The 19,255-nt window shown below is 57.2% G+C and overlaps 2 protein-coding genes across 2 annotated transcripts; both read left to right on the top strand.

Annotated features, from left to right (window-relative positions):
* Positions 1 to 11,003: 11,003 nt before the first annotated feature.
* On the top strand, positions 11,004 to 11,840 carry B0H64DRAFT_377142 (uncharacterized protein; the record flags this gene model as incomplete). Its single annotated transcript, XM_062802514.1, has 4 exons — positions 11,004 to 11,053; positions 11,121 to 11,149; positions 11,410 to 11,497; positions 11,705 to 11,840. 4 exons carry the CDS (start codon positions 11,004 to 11,006, stop codon positions 11,838 to 11,840), a joined length of 303 nt encoding a protein of 100 aa, XP_062656151.1.
* Positions 11,841 to 12,485: 645 nt separating this feature from the next.
* Positions 12,486 to 13,538, top strand: B0H64DRAFT_377141 (uncharacterized protein; the record flags this gene model as incomplete). Its single annotated transcript, XM_062802513.1, has 3 exons — positions 12,486 to 12,675; positions 12,757 to 13,319; positions 13,416 to 13,538. 3 exons carry the CDS (start codon positions 12,486 to 12,488, stop codon positions 13,536 to 13,538), a joined length of 876 nt encoding a protein of 291 aa, XP_062656150.1.
* Positions 13,539 to 19,255: the final 5,717 nt, after the last annotated feature.

Here is a 19,255-nt window from a genome sequence, read left to right as displayed (position 1 = left end):
TACGGCGAGAAGTAGCCGGTCTCTGTGTTGGGAGTCTCCTCCGCTAACCACGCCCAGGGACGACATGGGTTTGCTGAACTTGGAACAACCTTTCGTCCGTAGTGTTAGGGCCGTAAGGATCTCTTCATACACCACATTTCCCCTGTGGAGTTATTGTTCTGGGCATCCCAGTGCCGGTTCCCAGTGCCGGTTCGCAAGACCTCGCCGGTGGGTTATCACCATTTAGCATAGAACTCCGCAATATACCTATCTCCATGGTTCGAAAACTAACCATGACTATATTAGTCCTGCAACAATGCCTGTAAGGGGCAGGTTGAACCAGTTGCAAGAGACAAAAGTTTATCGGCTAGCCCCCTTAAGCGGAAGGGAGGTATCTGGGCTACGAAACCCCTCGGGGGTTTGCTTCGGTTTGCCGTGATGAAGAGGGCATTTCCTGAACCCCCCCTTAAGAAGGGGACGGGCCCCTTTCTTTTTGCTCCATCCCCCGGGCGACTCGAACTAGCGACATCTGGGGAGAGACACATCTGGAGGTCCTGCCCCGGGACCTTGACCTCCTGCCTTGACCGTTGTGACACCGACGGAGTCGAAACTTTTATATCTAGTCTTGCCAACCAGTCCAGTTCAACTCCTGATCGCTTTGACTGCTTTCCTGCACCCGAGCGCTGTCAACTCCGCTTCGAAGCCATCTAGCTTTACCTCTACAACTCACAAGCCAACCACTTGTCGATTAAGCAGCATTCACAACCGGCCTAAGGTTTCAGGTGCTCTTTCTCGGAACCCTGGGACCGATAATGCCGAAACCCATGCCCTAGGTAGTCGTATCAAGACCCAGGAGTCTTTCCTCTGTCGGCCAGCAACGCCCCGACCGCCGATGAGAGGAACCTGCCTCGCTCTCCGTGGGCGGCGGTCTCGCGCGCATGTCCACGCACACGGGAAGTTGTAGGAGACCGACAATACGCAACGCCATGGTGAATTCGTCCGTTTCGGAACCTCGGTCTCGTCACCGAGTCTACCAAACATCCAAAGTACACAGCCACAGGGATTCGTCATGGACCGTGATGAACTCATCAACATTTACTCGAACCACGCCTTAGGAAAACGCGTATCCGCGCAGTGGGCTGTACATGCACAAGATGCTCAGATGAAGCCTATCTGGGTCGTACGAACGGCTCGGTGGTAACGTTGACTTTCACGTGGCATCGCAGGCGCGTTTGGCCCAAGACATTAAGCTTCAACTCGGTCAGGGTCGGTGTGGTATAATTCCATGCCGGCTCCCCAAAACGGCAAATGAAGGTAAGGGGGGAACGCGCCCGTGTCGAATGGACCGTCACGATTCAGCCAGCCGAGAGAGCACAGCCTCAAGTCCGACTCGGCTCTTTTGTGCACGCTCTGCAGACCGCCTAGTCGATGCAACATGCTGTGTGGGATATTGTCAAACTATTACCTGGGTCTCAAGGGTCACCGGAAAAGCCGTTCACGTTGTCGAACGCATGATAGTTACGGGAAGCACGGGTATTCCCACCAGGCTTACCGGCCGGCAGCCTTGTGGCCCGTTGTCCCGGCGCCGCTGGACCATCGGGCCATGAGACAGCGGGACGCCGGAAAAGTCGTGCCCCCTCCGCTGTCCCCCATGCCGCCCGTTGGACCGAGCACATGAAGAGTGGCCGGCCTAAAGGGCCCTCGTCCTCGTGTTTGTGGCTTCAGGATCACAAGCCCAGTCGGCAAGAGAGCTTGCCATCCAGGCAACTGGTTGTCCCACGTCAGGGAGGATCAACGTGCTCCTGCGACTTGCCGGACAGCGGGTCTCAGCCCCAATAGGCCAGAATGCCCCATCCGGCTCTCTTTCACTCAGGCGCTAGGGCGATTGGGTGCTGACTGCCAACGCCATGTTCCGTTCTCCTGGGTCATCCGCTCCCGCACGTCGTGGCGGCAACGGCTGTTGGGGGATAATTAACTGATACCCTCTTACTCCCGGAGCCGTGTCTACCAAGTAAGGCGGAGATGAGGCACAAACCCCGACGGAGTTTGGTCTCTGGGAAACATAAAATCCGAAAGACGGGACGCCGGGAACCATGGGAGATGGCCTTGTCCCCCCGGGTCACGAGGAGCAGGGGTTTGAGTCCGAGGGGCCGCCGCCGCAGGCCTTCTCCCGGTGTCTCCTTGCTCTGCAATTGAAGGATTCTAGAATGCTGCCAAGGGCGCTGTGTCGAGGAGCGAATCATGATGCGTGCCCAGTTTGTGCCGCGGACAGAGAAGTGCCAACGTGGTGTAACACACGTGTTCTGCCCGCCATTTGGAATTTCTATAATGAGTTTATTAACACCACCATCGTTTGGAGAGCCGACGTGGACCGGGTCTATACTGGGACAGGCAGCGTTCAGTCCACGACAGCAGCAGAGGGAAACGGAGGGGCAGGCATGTTCCCAGGCTCTGCTTGTTTGCCTTCCGCCTTTCGCCTCCCGGCATGAAGGCGTTCGGAAGGATCGTGATGGGAATACTGTGTAGCAGGGCTCAGTTAGGCTGGCGAAGTCGTGTTGTCTGTTGATCTGAACACGGGCGCAGATCATGAAATCCGCTTAGTGGAATCGCACGCGAGGTGTCTCAGCGCCATGCAGTACACGGGTTTCGGTGGAAAAGCGGGAGTGCCCATCCTATGACGACCGCCAAGTTATTCGATCAGTCTCCGATGCGCATCGGGAGGATTGTGGCAACGATCCATCCTGTACTACATACAGACAAGAAATACGCAGTGTCGAGGCAGTTGACGGTTTACGGGGACTTGATCGACGTCAGGAAGAACGCGGGGTGTCGATGATTGGATCGGCCTGTGACTCGACAAAATCCATGATGGCTGTGGTGGCAGCAGCCCCGGGTACGGTGGCAGGTGGGTACTGTGTATGGTGGTGGGAAGGTGGTGGGAAAGTGGTGGGAATGTGCTCGATAAGAAAATGGATGTGCGGTGTTTCCGAATTTGGACTATCGTTGAAACCAAAGCAAGAACGGTGGGCGGTCCGTACCTCCCTATTCCGGTCACCGGGACAGTATTCGTCTCGGAATAGAAAATACGATGTGTGTCTGGGATTTGTCAAACTCGCTGACTGCCAGTGAATGGCACACATTGGTGGTCGCTTCTCCAAAAAAGGTGTACCGCGATGCGACTGGCTCGACCCCCCGTTGCAACCCATCCATGTCTCTCGCCCAGTGGTGTTTTGGGTGAGGTTGAACCGAGAGGGACCTTGCAGGAAAGAGGTGGAGGGGAGAAAGCTTGGCATGAGTGGCCGCGGCCCCTGTTGACTCGGGCGAATACCAGGAACCGAGTGGGGCACCACCGAACCCCAGCACGCCCAGTCTCCGCCCCACCCCGCTCCTTTTTGCTGGCAGTCCCCGCGCTCTCACCAAGAACAGGCGGGAATTGCACTGAACTGCTGCGCCGCCAAACTCGCTTGTTTCGATGCACTGTAACGCACGCCAAGTCTGCTTGCGTTCTTCTCGACTGATCCAAGTCCTGCACCGTCCTGCACCGTCCTGCACCTCAAGCTGTACAGCCCCAGCCCCACGGCCCCCATGCGCGTTGAGGCTCGCTTTTCCACAGTCGCACAGTCGCAAAGTCGCAACCGCCTTTCCCTTCCCTGCGCCGAAAGTACTGTGTATGCAACCATCGTCAATGCCCTGACACCTTGACTCTCGCCCGCGATTTCGCTAAACCGGGCGTATCCTTTCTCGCGATGCATCAGTCCCGTCCATCATTTACCCAGAGCGGGTCTATGATGCTCTGACCCTTGCGACTCGTCGAGATACGGGCAAGTCCGAGGAGACGCGGCAAATACCCCGCTCTTGTCATCGACTCGTGGCTGGAGAGGTGGTGACAGGGACACAAGATGGATGGGTGGATGGTTACACACAGGACTTCGAAGGACCTGGGACATTCTCGTTGACGCGGCAAGTCCCTCGCAGTCGCTCGCAATTAGGTGGCGGTCCCCAAAGAGAGAAGAATTGCCGAGTAACCCTTTGGTGCTGGTCACACACGATCCTGCCAACCGCGACTCCCCTCTTGTTGGGCGTCAATTAGACGCGCGAGGGAATCGGTGCCCCCCCGGCTTCGCGCCGTCCCTGAACGGAGAAGAGGCCCGATTCATCCACATATGCAGCCACTGGATTACAAAGAACCAGCTCGTCGACGCCATCAACCATACTTTCTCCCTTCATCGTCATGGGTTGTCATGGGCGGGACAAGAGATAGAGCGGGGAGTTCGGGGGACGGACGGAAGGGTGGTAAAGCACTGTGTAGAGGTGGATGGGCCGAGAGGACGCTTGGTCACTCTGATAGGTTACACACTCTGAGATGCTTAAGCGCCGCCAGCGTAACTCTCTCAACTTGGGGTGACACACCTCGGCTCAATAGCTGCATTCACACAACCACCCCGTCCAGATAGGGCCTTGTCTACCACACCAGATGATAGCATGCGCGTTATCTTGACCGCCTCGAGCACTGCGACGCATCGCGTCATGAAGTTTGAAGGTAGCGACTACATTGGGTGGGTGTCTACCGGAGACATGAGAGGCTTCGGTCCCACGGCCGTTCCCGACGAACCCGCCGAGCAACAGCATGGAACCTGTGTCGCTGCAGGGCGGCACAACCCGAACTCTAGTTCTGGCTGCCGACCATGTGTCGAGGGGGGAAGCTAGCGACTTCCAAATGTCTTCACTCGATGGCCTCATGAGAGTCCGGCGGCATTGTGTCTCGGTGTTCGGGCAGGGTCCAGCCAGACTGCAAGTTTGCAACTGCAATATCGACATCGTCCGGCCCCGTCCTGCCAGGAGCTCAGCCCTACGAGGTACATACATACCGACATGCAGCGCGGCATGTGCATCCCAAAACATGCATTTGTCAGGCGGGCCGTCCAGAGCGCCGACCTTGCCTGCGGTACCACTACCTCTCTTTCCGAGGTGTAACAGTACGCTCGACCAAACCTCTGATGGTGGTGCCCATGCAAGTCATGTAGGGGTCCCCTCATGTCGAAGCGTCCATCTCGGCCGCCGCTGCCGTCCTCCTTCACCGCCATCTCGAGCGAACGAACGAGCCGTCCCCGACAACTGAGTGCAGATCCGTGATCAGGAGGAGGGCGGTGTCTTCCGTATCCGTCTCGCCCGGGGAGCGGATCAAGACGGCAGGTCCGATCTCCGTTCCCCCCCAGCGAATCTGCGAGGTTCCGCCGTCTACGTCAATCATGGCATCCTGTTGGACAGTTATCTCCTCCCCGCCCCAACCCCGATGAAAGCGCTCATCTAAACCCCGGAGACGATCCGAGGACGATCCTCGCTAGTGGTTGTGGCTTGGTCCCGATCCTTCTTGATGGGCGATGATGTCGTGGCTCCGTGGGGAATGGTCAAGGTTACATGTCGCTCCCGAGTTGGACGCTCCTTGTGGGGAACGGAGCAAAGCAGCAGCCACCGGCCAGCCCTACGAGGTGCTGCATTGGATTCCGGGCTTGGCCAATACGTGTACCAATGTAACGGTGGTACCTCGACGTGGGGGGGGGGGGGGGGGGGGGGGGGGGAGCGGTACGCACAGTGGCGGACGAGCGTATCTGCGAGACGGTCGTGATCTTCCCGCCCGTCATTCGCCGTCTCTTCCCCGTCCAATCAAGCGTCCGTTTATCGCCAGCCAGCGCCGGACCGGAGCTCAGGCTTGGGAGAGGCCAATGGAAGTGGATTTCTGCGCATGATTTCGTCGGGGCCTGCGTCAAATATTTGTTAGACACACCGCGTCGTTGATGTTACCATCTGCGCCTTGCTCCATGACGAGGACGGACGTTGCGCATGCCCGATAACCCCGGATCGGCCGGTCAAGACGACAGGGCGTTGGAAACGGCGAGAAAACAAGGGAGAGCGGCCACCGTTTCATCCCGTTCCTTGTGACCACAAGCTGTCCAGAAGCGGTCATTTTGCCCTCTTTGAGAAAGCTGTTGGGGAACCCTGATTGGTGGTCGGAGACAGCTCCCGTCCCGCCCAAGTTTCTCTCTCAACGGCGCCGCCAGGATTCGCCGTCATCTGCCACACCCTTGAGTTTGTGTTGATATGGGCGTATGGATAACCTATGATTTCATTCGGCGCAGTGGATATCTTTGCTATATTTTGGGAATGTAATCGAGAGGAAGACAGGTTGAACCAAGGGGCCCAAGATTGTAGGCCGTTTTGGGTATCAACAAACGAGATCCCCGAACCGTCCAACGCCACTGGCGGCATCGAAAAGTCGGTGCCTGAAACTCAGCTCGGTGTCCGGTGGCTCAGTGTGTCGCAGCCCCGGAAAAGCTCCCAGCAAATCGTCCAGTGTCTGCAAAGCCAGCCACCGCATAACCCTGACCTCAACGGAACATGGCCAGCACGACATTTTCCTGGGAAGCCACGGCAGCATACCCTCAATTTTACGAGCGACCAGTCCCAGGGGGTCTTGCGAGTCAGGACCATGGCGTTGACCCTGTGGTACCCGAATATACCCCTGCCCCTGACAGGTCCCCGCGACGGTGACATGTGCGTTTGTTGACGGACTTTGATCCCCGCATCTTTGGACCTCCGCGCTAGCTTCCGGACCCGGGGTTAGGGAACTGGGACGGGAAGGGAAGGATATGTACATTGCCGTTGCCGTTGCATTTGCATGATTGCCATTTGTCATTCACCCAAGTGTGGGCTCGAGCGAAAGTCTCCGAGAAGGCTCCTCAGACCACTCCAGAGCTCTCCCAGACAACAAACAAGGTGCCATCACCATCACAGTTCTTCATCCCTCCTCACTTATCGCCGCCCATGCTTGCTGACCAATTCGGAGACTTCTCCGACCTTCCCGATGTTGATAGCCTCTGTTGATACCGTTTTCTCCCCCCATTCCGAGACATCTCTCATCGGAAATAACCAGCACCAGTTTACCTCCCCTCCCCTGCCAAATGCTTACTGATCAAACCACACCCACACGCCAGTCCCACGGCCTCGGTCTCACCCGGAGCGACACAAACTGTTTCCCCCAGTCCAGTCAGCACCTTCCCCAACATCTGGAAATTTGCTCGGGTCGACCCCAGGGGGAGGGGACTTTGTTTTCCCAGTGCCGTGCCTCCGGGTGTGCTGCACCCGAGAGCTCGGGAGATAGGGGCATAATGAGCCCATCCGCAGTCGCCGGGGGGTGGGTGCATTGCGATGAGGAATCATGACCGTCACCACCACCACCATCATCACCACCATCCCCACCATTGTCCACACTGCCACAGATACCGCCGCGTATCTTGGTCGCTTCCTGGCCAACCGCCGCCAACTATCTGATGATTCCCTCGCTCTCTTGATAGTTTCGCTCGCCGACTCAGCGCTCGAACATGCCGCTTTCGGCAAAAGGTGGTACCCTTGGACGGCCCAGGCATTCGCGTCCGGTCCAGGCTGTGCAGATCACCAGCCGTGCCGGGCATCCCGAAACCTTCACGTGGCCCGGCCGGAGCAGGGTTCATCACGAACTTTCCCGTGGGAAGATCCCTATGTAATCTGTACATCCAGAGATAGGAGTCCCTGAGTTACAAGAGGAGTGGTTCTTTGGGAGAAGCTCTACACTACTCCGTAGATTAGCACCCGAAAGCGGTGTCATGTTTCTTGGCCTCGCCGTGGTCCTGCATATCCCCATCTCATCTGGCCCGAGGAGGCGGCGCGGCCAATGTTACATAGAGCGAAAGGTTAATTAGAATGTTCACCTGAAACTGAGGCCTGGTATTGTGGCAAGGAAGTATAGACACAGTTATAGCCTGACCTGCAACTTACATACATGCTACGCCGTTGTGTGGTCCTGTATGGATGTATGTACATCCTTCGAGAATATAGACGCCCCCAGGCTGGTTTATGGAGGTCGCTTCCATGGTGGTGTTTCACCATTATGCTTCAGTCCCTCTACTCGTACCATGGGACGAAAAACTTAGTGAAATGTAAAAGGTGAGTGAGCCAAGTCCGAGCAAGAAATTCCGACAACGTCGTTTGGAAACATGTTTCGAAATCGTGCCAAGTAAACACCATCATCATTGGTCGCTGACCGGTCGGCCGCAAACTCCATAACTAAGTGACAAACCTTGACAACTCCATAAAAAAAGCTCAAAAAAAACCGCCCGTCTCAACGGCCCGCGATCGCCGGACTCATAACTAAGCACAAAGCCGTTATGGGGCCCGCCCCATCCGACCAGGAAGTCCCTTGGAAAGGGGAAGAACTTTGGAAGAGCCCCAGCTTGCGAGGAATCCAGGGAGATGCATGTTGTCTAATTGCCTAATCGGGGCAACGTTCAAAGTGTGGCTGCGCAGTCGCGCGCGCGCGCGCCTTTGGGAACCGTGGGAACCCACAAACTCACAAATTCGACGACAAATCTTGCCTTGTTCTGGAGTAGCCTTGTCCCCGAACCCCTGCGAGCTGGCTTGCTCATATCGAAGAATGACGCTGTGCTGGGGCAAACCGCCGATGGCAGATGCAACGATGGAATCCTTCCCCTTGGGGGTTGTGGGCTCTTAGCCGAGCTTGGCGCGCTGTCATTCGCTCGGCTGCGCTCACACGGCGAGACACGCAGAAGAAGGCCAGTGAACGTCGGTGGCTAGCGAGACAAATCTGCGTTGTCGCAGCACCCCCGTCGAGCGGCCCGGTCGAAGTAAACTTCTGACATCAGTCGGGTAGTGGCCGTTTGAGCATAAACGGCCTCTGGGCCTTTCAACGGCTGTCGGTCCACTCGTCTCTTGTGGGCTAAATCTTTCGAGATTACACGGTATGCCCGTGAGCATCCTTCGGGTCTGCTTTGAGCGACTCGAGGGGTGGGTTTGGTTGAACCGCAGTGGACGCGGACGCTGATCAACGATTCGATGAAAAGGGGTGAAATCACCGAGTAGGTACCTGCAACGAAGTGGCTCCGTTTCCCCTGTCGAGCAGCTGGTTGGTGGCTCGAGGCCCAGGAGAAGGGGGAGGCGTGGTTCGGTCAGCACCTTAAAGCAGCGCACGCAAAATATGCCATGTCAACAACGACGCCGAGTTGCACCAGCAGCCCTACGAGGCGATTCGTTCCAAGTGAGTGGAAACACTTGGTCACGCCCACCTCGTGGCCTACCGGAGCGCATCGCTGAACGGAAAACTGCATGAGGCCCGGGTTTGAGGCCGGCCGTCTCCAAACGCTTGCAGTTTTGTGAGCCCAGCTTCTCCCGTCGTTTTGTTCAGCTGGGAGCCTCGTGATCCTGGTCCGGTGGCTTGGGTAGTTCGGAAGCCAGTCTGCCGGATCCCAAAGAGCTGCGCCCAGGGCTTCGAGGACAACCTAACCTCCATCCACAAAGCCACACGGGTGGCTGAAAGCCGATAACCGTGATTTCGCCGCGCCGTTATGGCAACGTGGGCCGTGGAATGGACTTGGAAACTCAGGCTTGGGCGATGTGATGCTATATCGAGCATCACATGGAAATTCCTGTTCTGGATACTTGCTACCTGTAACTCAAACGCACGCAAATGAACCCCCCTTCGAGTCGCGGCGGGACAGTGTCTGGCCGGGGTCCGGGCGAGGTACCGGATGGGGCATGAGTTTCGTCAACGAGCGGGTAACGCTCAAGGGTTGGTGGAGTCAGGGAAGACAGGGTTATGCGGTCCAGCGAGTCCAGGTCATAGGAGCCGGCGCCGCCCGGAGGGTTACGAGAACTCCAGCTTCATTGGATGGAGCCGTTGTTTAGCGGAGCCCGAAACTGCCCATGGTGCCATGATGTTCGGTATGATTGATAGTGGCGGAAGCCTCCTGTGCCTTTTGGAATCAGTAATCAATCAATCCATTTTGATTGTTTTGTCGTGTCAGTATTGTAGTTGGTCGAGTTGGTAGAGGCGCAGGGCAAAAGGATCAACTGGCTCTCTTCTCGTTCGCACAGTTTCTCCCACAAGAGTTATTTCAACGACCCCCACGATTTAGCGAGTGCCCGAACTTGGACGAGAAAGGCAGGCGAAAGTTGACCAAATACCTTTCGCTAAAAGCCTCTCCTTTCAGAATTAGGCGATGAAGAATTAGCGGGCCCCGGGCCCTCAGTTCGAGGCGGAACGGATGAACTCCGAATGGAATCGGCGGCAGTGCTTGGAGGAGGAAAGATGGAGCCTCTTGCAAATAGGCAACAAAATTCTGCACATCGGGGCTGGCTCCGCCGATCTTAGTGCTGGGCCTGATGGCGAGGGCAGCCGCGATGCCAAGACACCAACGGAAAAACCTTATTTCAAGGCCCTGCAAGTCGGGGAACGGGCCAACCAGAGTTGCCGATATTGCTCTCGTCTTGCTCTAGACCATGCCTATTCGAGGTCTTGCTCAAGAAAGAGCGCGACTGCTGCATCTTCGCGGCAAGCTTCCACTCAGGACTTCAATTATGGAAACAACCAAAATACCTATAGCACAACCGGATTTGAATTCTGCATTGTTTGCTGAAGGCGTGAGCGAACTGCCTTGGACCCAAATCAAGCCCTGCAAAATGAGCAAAGGACAGCACCAAGCAACGCTATCAGCAAACGAGGATCGACGGGAGCTGTGATTGGGGTGCACGGCCGGCAACCAAGCCCGAGAACCCCAACAAATCTCTTTTGACAGCAAGATTTGTTCTCGAAGCCAGGGAGCCAGGCAAGACCCGGGACCCGTGTCCCGAGGAGCCCGATGCAGACCTGCAAGCCATGGCTCCGGGGGGACGGCGAGCTCGTCTCTTGACGTCGGCGAAACTCTTGTGCAGTGTCATGGACTGTGGAGGCCGGCCCCGGGTCTGCGCAAGGGTGTTGTTGTTTGGAGATGGATTACCTCCACTCGGGCATCTCGATCCACACCAACACTCGGCTTCCTGCCGAGACCCGCCAACCTGCCGGTCCTTGCCGCAGACCTGGTGGTTCGTCATACGACCGAGACCTTTTTGGTGAAACGAGCGCCGCCAGGGGAAAAGAAAACTTGAACCCTTGAGCCCTGTGAGCATCTACGATACAGAACAGCGACTCCCACGTCATGGGGTTGGAGTTGGAGTTGTTGTTGTTTTTGTGGCTCAGAGAATCCTGGTGAGCTTTCTCCCCACGGGCTTGACTGAGAAGGGGAATATCGGGCGCCCGGGAATCACAACCGCAGCCCTACGGGCACCAAGAAAATGATCCGGGGTATGTGCGGACCGGGTCTCTGTCCAATCACGTTGCAGAACAAGACACACCGCCGCCAGGCGGGGCAAAACGCACACTCTTTAATCTGAAGGACCCCTGCTGTTTTAGCGTGGGCGCTTCAAGTGGGCAAAATAAGCCATCTGGGCTAATTTTACCTCATCAGGCAGTCCGAGTGGTTGCCTGGAAGTCGGTTCCCCTCCGTTTTCCACCCTCCTCCAGAGCTCCGTCTCCGCAAGTACCTCTCGTACCTATCTCCGCAGCAAGTACGCAGCAGCGCGCAGTTACGCAGCGCCATCTCGTAAAATGGACCACGCACGTTGTTGCGATTCCGGGATGCACCCACGGCTGGTGAGTGGTCCTGGTACCAGAGTGAGTGCAATGACAACCCCATCGCCATGTAACTATACAACATACGCCCTCCGTTTTCTTTTCTCGTTTTTCCTTTACACCAGCAAGGGTAGAGAGAAATGCGCCATGTTTTCTCGTCTCTACCTAGTTACTCCAGCCACAATCGAGATAGAACGGCAGAAACTAGCTAACTGTTTCCCTATTTAGGACAATGCTCGTCTCAGCCATTGACGAGACGCGCGGAGGGCGAACAGAGAGCCCTGGCTGCCACGACACACAGCAGCGGGCAGAGCAGTTGGTGGTGTCAGTGACTTCCATGCGAGTGCCAATGCCCAAAAATTGACAGCGCCGTCCCCCGCTTGGCACCACTCCAGCTCGCAGGTTCCGTGCATACGCCCAGAGAGAGAGAGGGAGGAAACCTCCACCCCGGACGGCCACCCCTGTCGCGGCACCGTAGCGGGTACCTCAGGCCAGGCTGCAGGATAGCGGCGAGATGTACCCTGGTACAGATGTACTCCGTCCCCGGGGGGGTGGGATCCCCAACATCCCTGCCAGTTTATTGCCGGACGCGGTTTCGAGGACTCGATGAACCACCCCCTGCCAGGCCCTTGGGTTGTGGTGTGGGCGACCGCAATCGAATCGACAGGGGGGGGGCCGGAATCAAGGTACCTCGACCCCCAGCAGCGCCGCCATGTGGGTTCGAAGCAAGCCTCGCACCCCGACGGCCGAAGGAACTGGCTTCGTAATATTTAATCCTGGAGCCTTCCCATCTTTCCAAACGTGCTGTGAAGCTATCCTGCCACCAAGGAAGATCCCACTCGGACTTGAAGGAGCTCTTGACAACCGAAGACCTTATATTCTACCTCACCACCCTCTACCTACTATCCGTGATTTTGGTTCTCACCTCATCTTTTGTGTTGCCGCCTACATCTCTTCTCCACAACCATCTTACACAGCAGCCAGGCAAGAAAGGCAGCTCAAGGCCACCATGTTTACCATGTCGCAACACACATATGCCTACGCGGCGCAACCAGCTCCCGCGCCTACAAGACACTATTCCAACCACAGCACTAGCAGCGCCTTCAGCAGTTCCGCCAACCCCGACGAGGACTGGACCAAGATCTCAGATCTTGCTGAGCGCAGGAGGATACAGAACCGCATTGCCCAGCGCAACTACCGTACGTACAACTGCAACAATATTCCGGGGCGCAGGCAGCTGGGAAGCCGAGTGTACTGGTAGCTAAACGTTCTCGCAACAGGCAAGAAGCTCAAGAAGAGGCTGGAGGAGCTCGAGAGGCGCGCGGGGACCTCGGACGATGCCTCGTCGTCCGGCAACGAGAAGCCGAGCCCGCCGGCCAAGACGAAGCGCACACAGGCACCCAAGGCGCACAAGCAATCACCACCCGCCCAGGTCAAGCCGGCGATGCAGCAAGGGCAATACACACCTCCCATGCACCATGACGACGAGTACCTCTTCGCCCATTCCTACGACGAGCGCGAGCGGTCGCACACCCCGCCCATGTTCGCCTACTCGACATATCCCCCGCCTCCCGAGGAGATGATCATGCCGCCGTACGGAGCCCCCGTGCAGGGCTACCGGCCCATGCCGACCGACTCGTATCCGGAGTACCTCTCGCCGCCGCCGGTGCCCGTGACGCTGCCGTCCATGACGCACTTCAGCGACGCCATCAAGCGCGAGGCGGCGCCCTACCCGGGCGCGCCCGCCGAGGAGCCCATGTCCTACATGAGCTTCAACGGCTACCCGCTGCCGGGGATCGACATGAGCGCCGCGCACCCTTCGCCGTACGACCAGATGCCGCATGTGAGTGCCTCCTCCTCATCGGCGCGCCAACCCGCGTCTTTTTCTCTCCCCCATGGTCGAGCTCGTTGCTGATCGGCGATCCCTCGGGATAAACAGACTCCGCCTCTCTCACATTCCTATGATCACTCCACCACCTGCTCGGACTCGGGGAGCTACGACGCCTACCCGACCACCCCGCTCTCCATGCCGGGCTCGCCCGGCCTGGTCCAGCACGCGTGAAGGAGGGGATCGGGACGTATATGATATGAGAGATTTGTTGGATTCTACTGCCGCTGGCAAGGCAATATACGTTTTACTGCGGTGCATCTAATGCCATCACCGCTACTACTACCATTTGTTATTTCTCCCGGGAGACACGACCGGCTCACGCTGGGTAACCCCATGACGGGACACGAAAGGCATTTTCACGGGCTGGGGAACGGGACGGGGGAAGCATCTATACACGTCGGGAGGCAGCCTTATGTATTTTGTCGGTTTTGGGTTTTGGAGGCGTCGACGGCGCACATTGTACGGGTTTTCAGCGAGTCTTTTCTAGCCACGGTCGAAGTGCTCGACCCGGAGAAGAGAACCTACAGGCTCCAGGACAGGGCTTTATTTTGTATCCAGTCTTCTTTAAAGGATGTAGGAAGCAAAGATCTAACGATCACGTTTACAATGTCTTTTCAGTGCCATGGTTTTGCAAGGTTTCTTGTCGTATTGTTCACTCACGACTTACTTAGTTTATTTGGTACACATGGCATTTTGTTTACTCGCAACTTAGTTACACCAGATAGATAGTCCGTCGCTCTCACGAACTCGATGATTCATTGCCAGGAGGATTCTCATAATTCTCATCATGCTTCATCATCATCGATCACACCCTGCGTCGTTCTTTCCCCATCCATCATTCTTCAGCCCTATACTCGGTCCGATTTGCCCCTCCTTTCCCCACCGCCGAAAATCTCACCACCATCCCGCTTGGCGCGCGTGGAAGAAGCAGTTGGAAGACCCGAGCGCGATAAAGATCTGACAAGTCGCCTTCGTTTGCCCCTTCTCGGCCGCTAGCGCGGGCTGTCAGCAATAGGGCTGAGGGAGGGGGGAAAAGGCTCCAAACAACAATGACGTTTCGCCTTTCGGTCGATGGAAGCTTGGCCGCCGGCTTTTCCAGGTTTGTTGATCGCCAAACCCACCGTTGCTGTGCTTCCTGTTTAGGCAACACCAACCGCTCCCTTGATCTCACTCGAGGCCCGAAATCAGGGCCGCTCCCCTCTTTTTTTTTTTTTACTAGTATACATAGGTAGTTTGTTTTTGCCCACTCTGTTTCTCTAGTTCCCGCTTGACTGCCGTGCCGCGCCAACGCAAAATGTCTTGTTTCGTTTTGTCTTACTTTGTACATGCCTAGTCGAGTTTCTCCTGACTACGCCGCTGGGTAGTCCGAGACGGTGGGGTGGGTGCACGAGGTAGAGAGGTTTTTGTTTCGTTTCGTTTCGCGGCTCTTATTCATACCCGCTGACTTCTTCTACCTCGGTGGATCCTCCGCCTTTGCTGCGCCCACCTCTGGTGCCATGGAAGCTGCGGAGAGAGACCTCGGGGTCGAGAGTGGGTTAGGATCCGCAATCCGCACCTCTTCCGCCGTGAGGCCGGCGAAGGAGTCACTGCTCCGACACTTTGCATGCGTAGCGCCTATGCACTAGGGAGGAGAGAAGGGGGGGTAAGTAAGTACACATGCGCCGAAACTGGCCTGGGCGGGCTTGTTGTGCGCGCGCTCGGTCGGCTCCGGCGGCACTTGACGCACACACACTCTGCATTTTACGGGGTCACGGCTTCGCTCGCTGTCGCCGAAGTCGCACGGCGGCTGTTTTACTCGGGGGCTGCTGTTTGGGGAGGCGAGGATGGGGGTTTGGTGCGGTGCGCTTGCGCCGGTCTACGGCGTACGGGTTTTGGGTGAGTGCACGCGTGTGTCTTGGGTGTGTGTGTGTGTGTGTGTGGTTTTTCCCTCCGACTGGGTACGGCTAAGGCTGCGTGCACCGCGATCACTCCACGTGTCGCCGTCGCGATCTGCCGTGCGCCGCCGCGGCGTGGAAAGGGCAACAGCATTGCGCGGCCGTCGACTCTGGGAAGGTCGCACGACGCCGAGTGCACAGCTGTGGAAGATGCAGTGCCGTGCTTGAGCTTGGAGGGCGGGTTCATTTCGGTCGTTCCATTTCGTCGGGGTCTGCGGCGGTTAGGTTGGCCTACCAGGGACGATGGTGCTATGTCGGAGGACGGCGAAGCCCAAGGAGGTGGAGGGTGGCTTCTTTGGTACGGTGAGGGGGTGGAGGCGAGGTCTGGGCCGATGCAGAGCTAGCGCTTCATTACGAAGTCCACTGCGGGTTTCGTCTGTCCAAAGACATGGCTCTGCCGGACGGCACACGGGCGGGGGCCGTGTTTGATCTCGTCACCGATGCTAGTCACATCGCCGACCTGAAGGCGCAAAAGGGGCGTTCGGTTCTATCCTGCGACGACGTAACGTCGGACAGGTGAAGGTCTCCGACGGAGGTCGGAGAGAAGAGTATATTTTTACATAGCCGTGGCGAAATTGATTGCGCTTGGTGTCTTCTTTATTTGGATGAGGTCCTTTCCCCCTCCGTGTATTTTAAGCAGCTGGTGCAGACATCAATTTGGAACGGGCAAGGGGAACGAACACAAGCGCTGTGCATTTGGGGATCAACGTTGCCATGTAACGGGCGTTCATTTTTTTGGCAATTGGTGGGTGGGGGCTGAAAGCCAAGGCCTTGTGCGTTACCACTGTTGCTTCCATGGGGTTTCTACTGCAATTCCGTGTCACGGCCCCCAAGACTCCGGTCCGGGGATATTGAAGGGGGTGTCTGTGTGTAATTTGTACAGAATCCGGTGTTGGGAAGTGAAACAGAGCTAAGGTGGGGCTGAATGTGCTTGAGTGGCGGCCAAAACGCTAACCTTGCAGCAGAATAGTGCAGTTGGCTTGTTGGTGTTGGTGATTTGTGTTGCTTCTGTTGGTTGTGGGCTGTGATCAAGTGCACGATCGTGGCCGTGCCGATCTTGGTGTTGTGAGTTGGTGCCGGGGGGGCTCGTTGGGGACCGAGACCCCGGACCCCACAGAGCGGTCGGGTCCGGATGAGATATCGGCGACTTGGCGGGAAGGAACCCACGGACACTCAACCCCCCTGTGCCTGTGGCTCACTCTTCAACGGCAGAGGCGCTGCCAGAGCCACCGGCAGGAGCGACAACCGACGGTTTCTTTCCTTCCCCAGATCCATCCTTCGGCCGGAGCTTGGGTCCCAACAAAACTGCTGCCTTGCACGGGATCGGGCGTTTGTCGTCTGAAGTAAATCCTTGCTCAACCTTCCTCGAGCCTTCCTCGTTCGGTGAGAGACGAGACGGGGAGGAATGAACGCAACGGCCGCTGGATGAATCCTTGTCGCCAATGGATAACCGTCATTGGTTCACTCGCTCCACCCAAATTCCTTCCTAATCGGGTTCGATCAAGTGCGAGCGAGCCTCTCAACGGCTCCAATGCTTCCAGGTTCGCTTCTTCAAACACGAGACTGGGAGCAAGTTGATATCATGGTTTTGGAATCCTGTCAAAGCGGCACTTACCTTCTGCCGTACCATTGGCTTCGAATTAAATTAACTTCCATTCCATCACCTCCTTTTTCCCTTCCAAGTTAGTCTGAGCGCGGCTCTCTCACCTTCCTTCCAAATTCTCCATCGGAGTTTTAAAGAGATTGCCCTGCTCCGTATCCGGCGGCTTTGTTTTGGGCTCCGGACCGGCTGCGGGTTCTTGCTTCGCGGTCAAGTTTGATCATGGAAGTTGATGTTCACCCAGTCTCGTGGAGATCGATCCGCGTGGGGCTGTCATCTTGGTTTCAACAGTTTCAACTACCTCCCTCGAGGAAGCCAACCGCACCCTTCACTACTGCCGAGATGATCCGCCTAGCAGTCAGCCCTACGGGTGCTTCATCCCTGCGTCGCACCGGCGTCAGACGGTTACTTGTTCCTGACCCTTGAGCTAATGCGCCAGTCCCGTTCCTTCGCATACACGCCTGTGGGAGGGGCTCAAAACGACCCACGAGGATATCCATGCAGACCCGCAGGAGCAGGCTCGCCTGGGAGCTATGAATATCAGTAATGTTCATGCAGAGAAGCTTCAAGGAGGCCTCAGTTTCGTCATCAGACAGCGGGCAGGGTAGCCCGCAGCGTTGTGAACAAGAATTCGGCGGTGCTGTGTAGACTGGGAGCTGCTGTTGAGGCGTCGAGTGGGATTGTTTGTCACAGAACAGAGAGCGACGAGACAGCCGTGGTCGCCTCTCGCAGGAGTATGTATTAGATGAGAGACCGACTTAGGAAACGGGAGGATGACTGAGCACCCGTTGGCGATGTATATGGCGTCACTCTGCTTTGAAGACCACACGGTGACAACACCACGGCAAGATGACAACAACTCTAGGGACAGCGACAGCACCACATTCACTTGTTTCAACCCGAGTAATGCTCAATGTCCACATGTATTACCATTCCCTTAAACTCCAAAAGACAACCCAGCCAGCCGAAAAAACGTGTCCATTCCCTTCTTCCCACCTCGCTCCTCGCAAACAAATGAGCCATGCCCTGTCCATGCAAGAGAACAAGCAAGATAAAATAATACAAAGCGATAGAGAGAAAAGAGAGAGAAAGGAGCTCATGCAATTGTAGCAGTCTTTTCCCCCCGCTGCCTTTTCATCCCCTCCTTGTTCCATCTCCTTAGCCCACGTCGCCTTCGATGCTCTGGTATCTCCCGTTCCATTCCTAGGCAAAAAGACCAAGATATCCCACTCATACCAGCTCCCATCATCAACATAGCCAGCCATCACCACCCTTCTTCACCCACCAACCCACCAACCCCAGCTAGCGATCGATAGGTGATCGATCGATCACCCGCCACCCCGAGCTCTCTTCCCCCCTCTACCCCCACCATCCCCAGGCCCGTCGGCCCCATCCCTAGGCCTCTTGTTCCCGGCACCGCCGGTGGGCGTAAAGTCCCCAGCACCAGGGTTCAGCCCACCACCGCCACCACCACCGCCAGCACCGCCACGACCAAATCCGCCCCGCCCGCGCTGTCCTTGACCGCCGCGGCCTGGGCCGGCTTGGTACACACCTCCTCTGCCACGGTTTCCGCCGCCGCCACCACGCCCAGCGGGGACCGGGATGCCTCGCGGCTGCTGTCCCTGCTGGCCCTGCTGACCCTGCTGCGGTTGTTGTTGCTGCTGAGCTTGGGGTTGGGCCGCGGCGGGTTGCGGGAGGCTGCTGGTCGGGGCAGTAGCGGGTGCGCCGAAGGGGTTGTTGACAGCCGGGGTCGGGATTCCGGTGGTCGGTTTCGCCGGCTGCGGGAGCGCGGTCTGAGGGCCCGCCGCGGATGCCGCGGGTTTGGGTTCCTCTTTGACGGGTGCAGCTGGTGAAGTGTTAGCATCCGTGTCGAGTGCCAATACGGATTCGGGGGATGGGAACATACCTGAAGGAGCCTGGCCCGCCTGGCCCGCAGTCGCTGGGGGCGTACCAGCAGGAGCCGGAGGAGTCGCCGCTGCTTGCGTGACAGGTGCTTGTGCGGCAGCAGGAGCTGCAGGAGGCGCCGGAGCAGGAGGCTTCGCGTCCTTGGCAATGTTCCACACCTCGACCACAGGCCGCTGTGGCGTGTCCTTGACCGCCGTCTCGACGACCGAAATCTTAGCTAGTGCCGTCTTAGCCTGCCTGTCGAGCATGTTGATGCGGAGTGCCGATTTCTTCTCCGCCAAAGCGCTCGACTGCTCCCGCGCGCTGACAATCTTCTGCTCGTACTCGGCCTTTACCGTTACCTCAGCCTCATCCTTGGCTTTCTTCGCCTCAGCGGCCACCATCCTCTTGACATTGGACTTGACAATGCTGGAAACGGTTGGGTTGTTGGCGACAATCTCCCGGATTTG

This window comes from Chaetomium fimeti (assembly GCF_033439085.1).
Source record: "Chaetomium fimeti strain CBS 168.71 chromosome Unknown B0H64scaffold_7, whole genome shotgun sequence".
Classification (NCBI taxonomy): Eukaryota; Fungi; Ascomycota; class Sordariomycetes; order Sordariales; family Chaetomiaceae; genus Chaetomium; species Chaetomium fimeti.
Note: the sequence above shows the minus strand (reverse complement) of the source record. Positions and strands in the feature narration are given on the sequence as shown.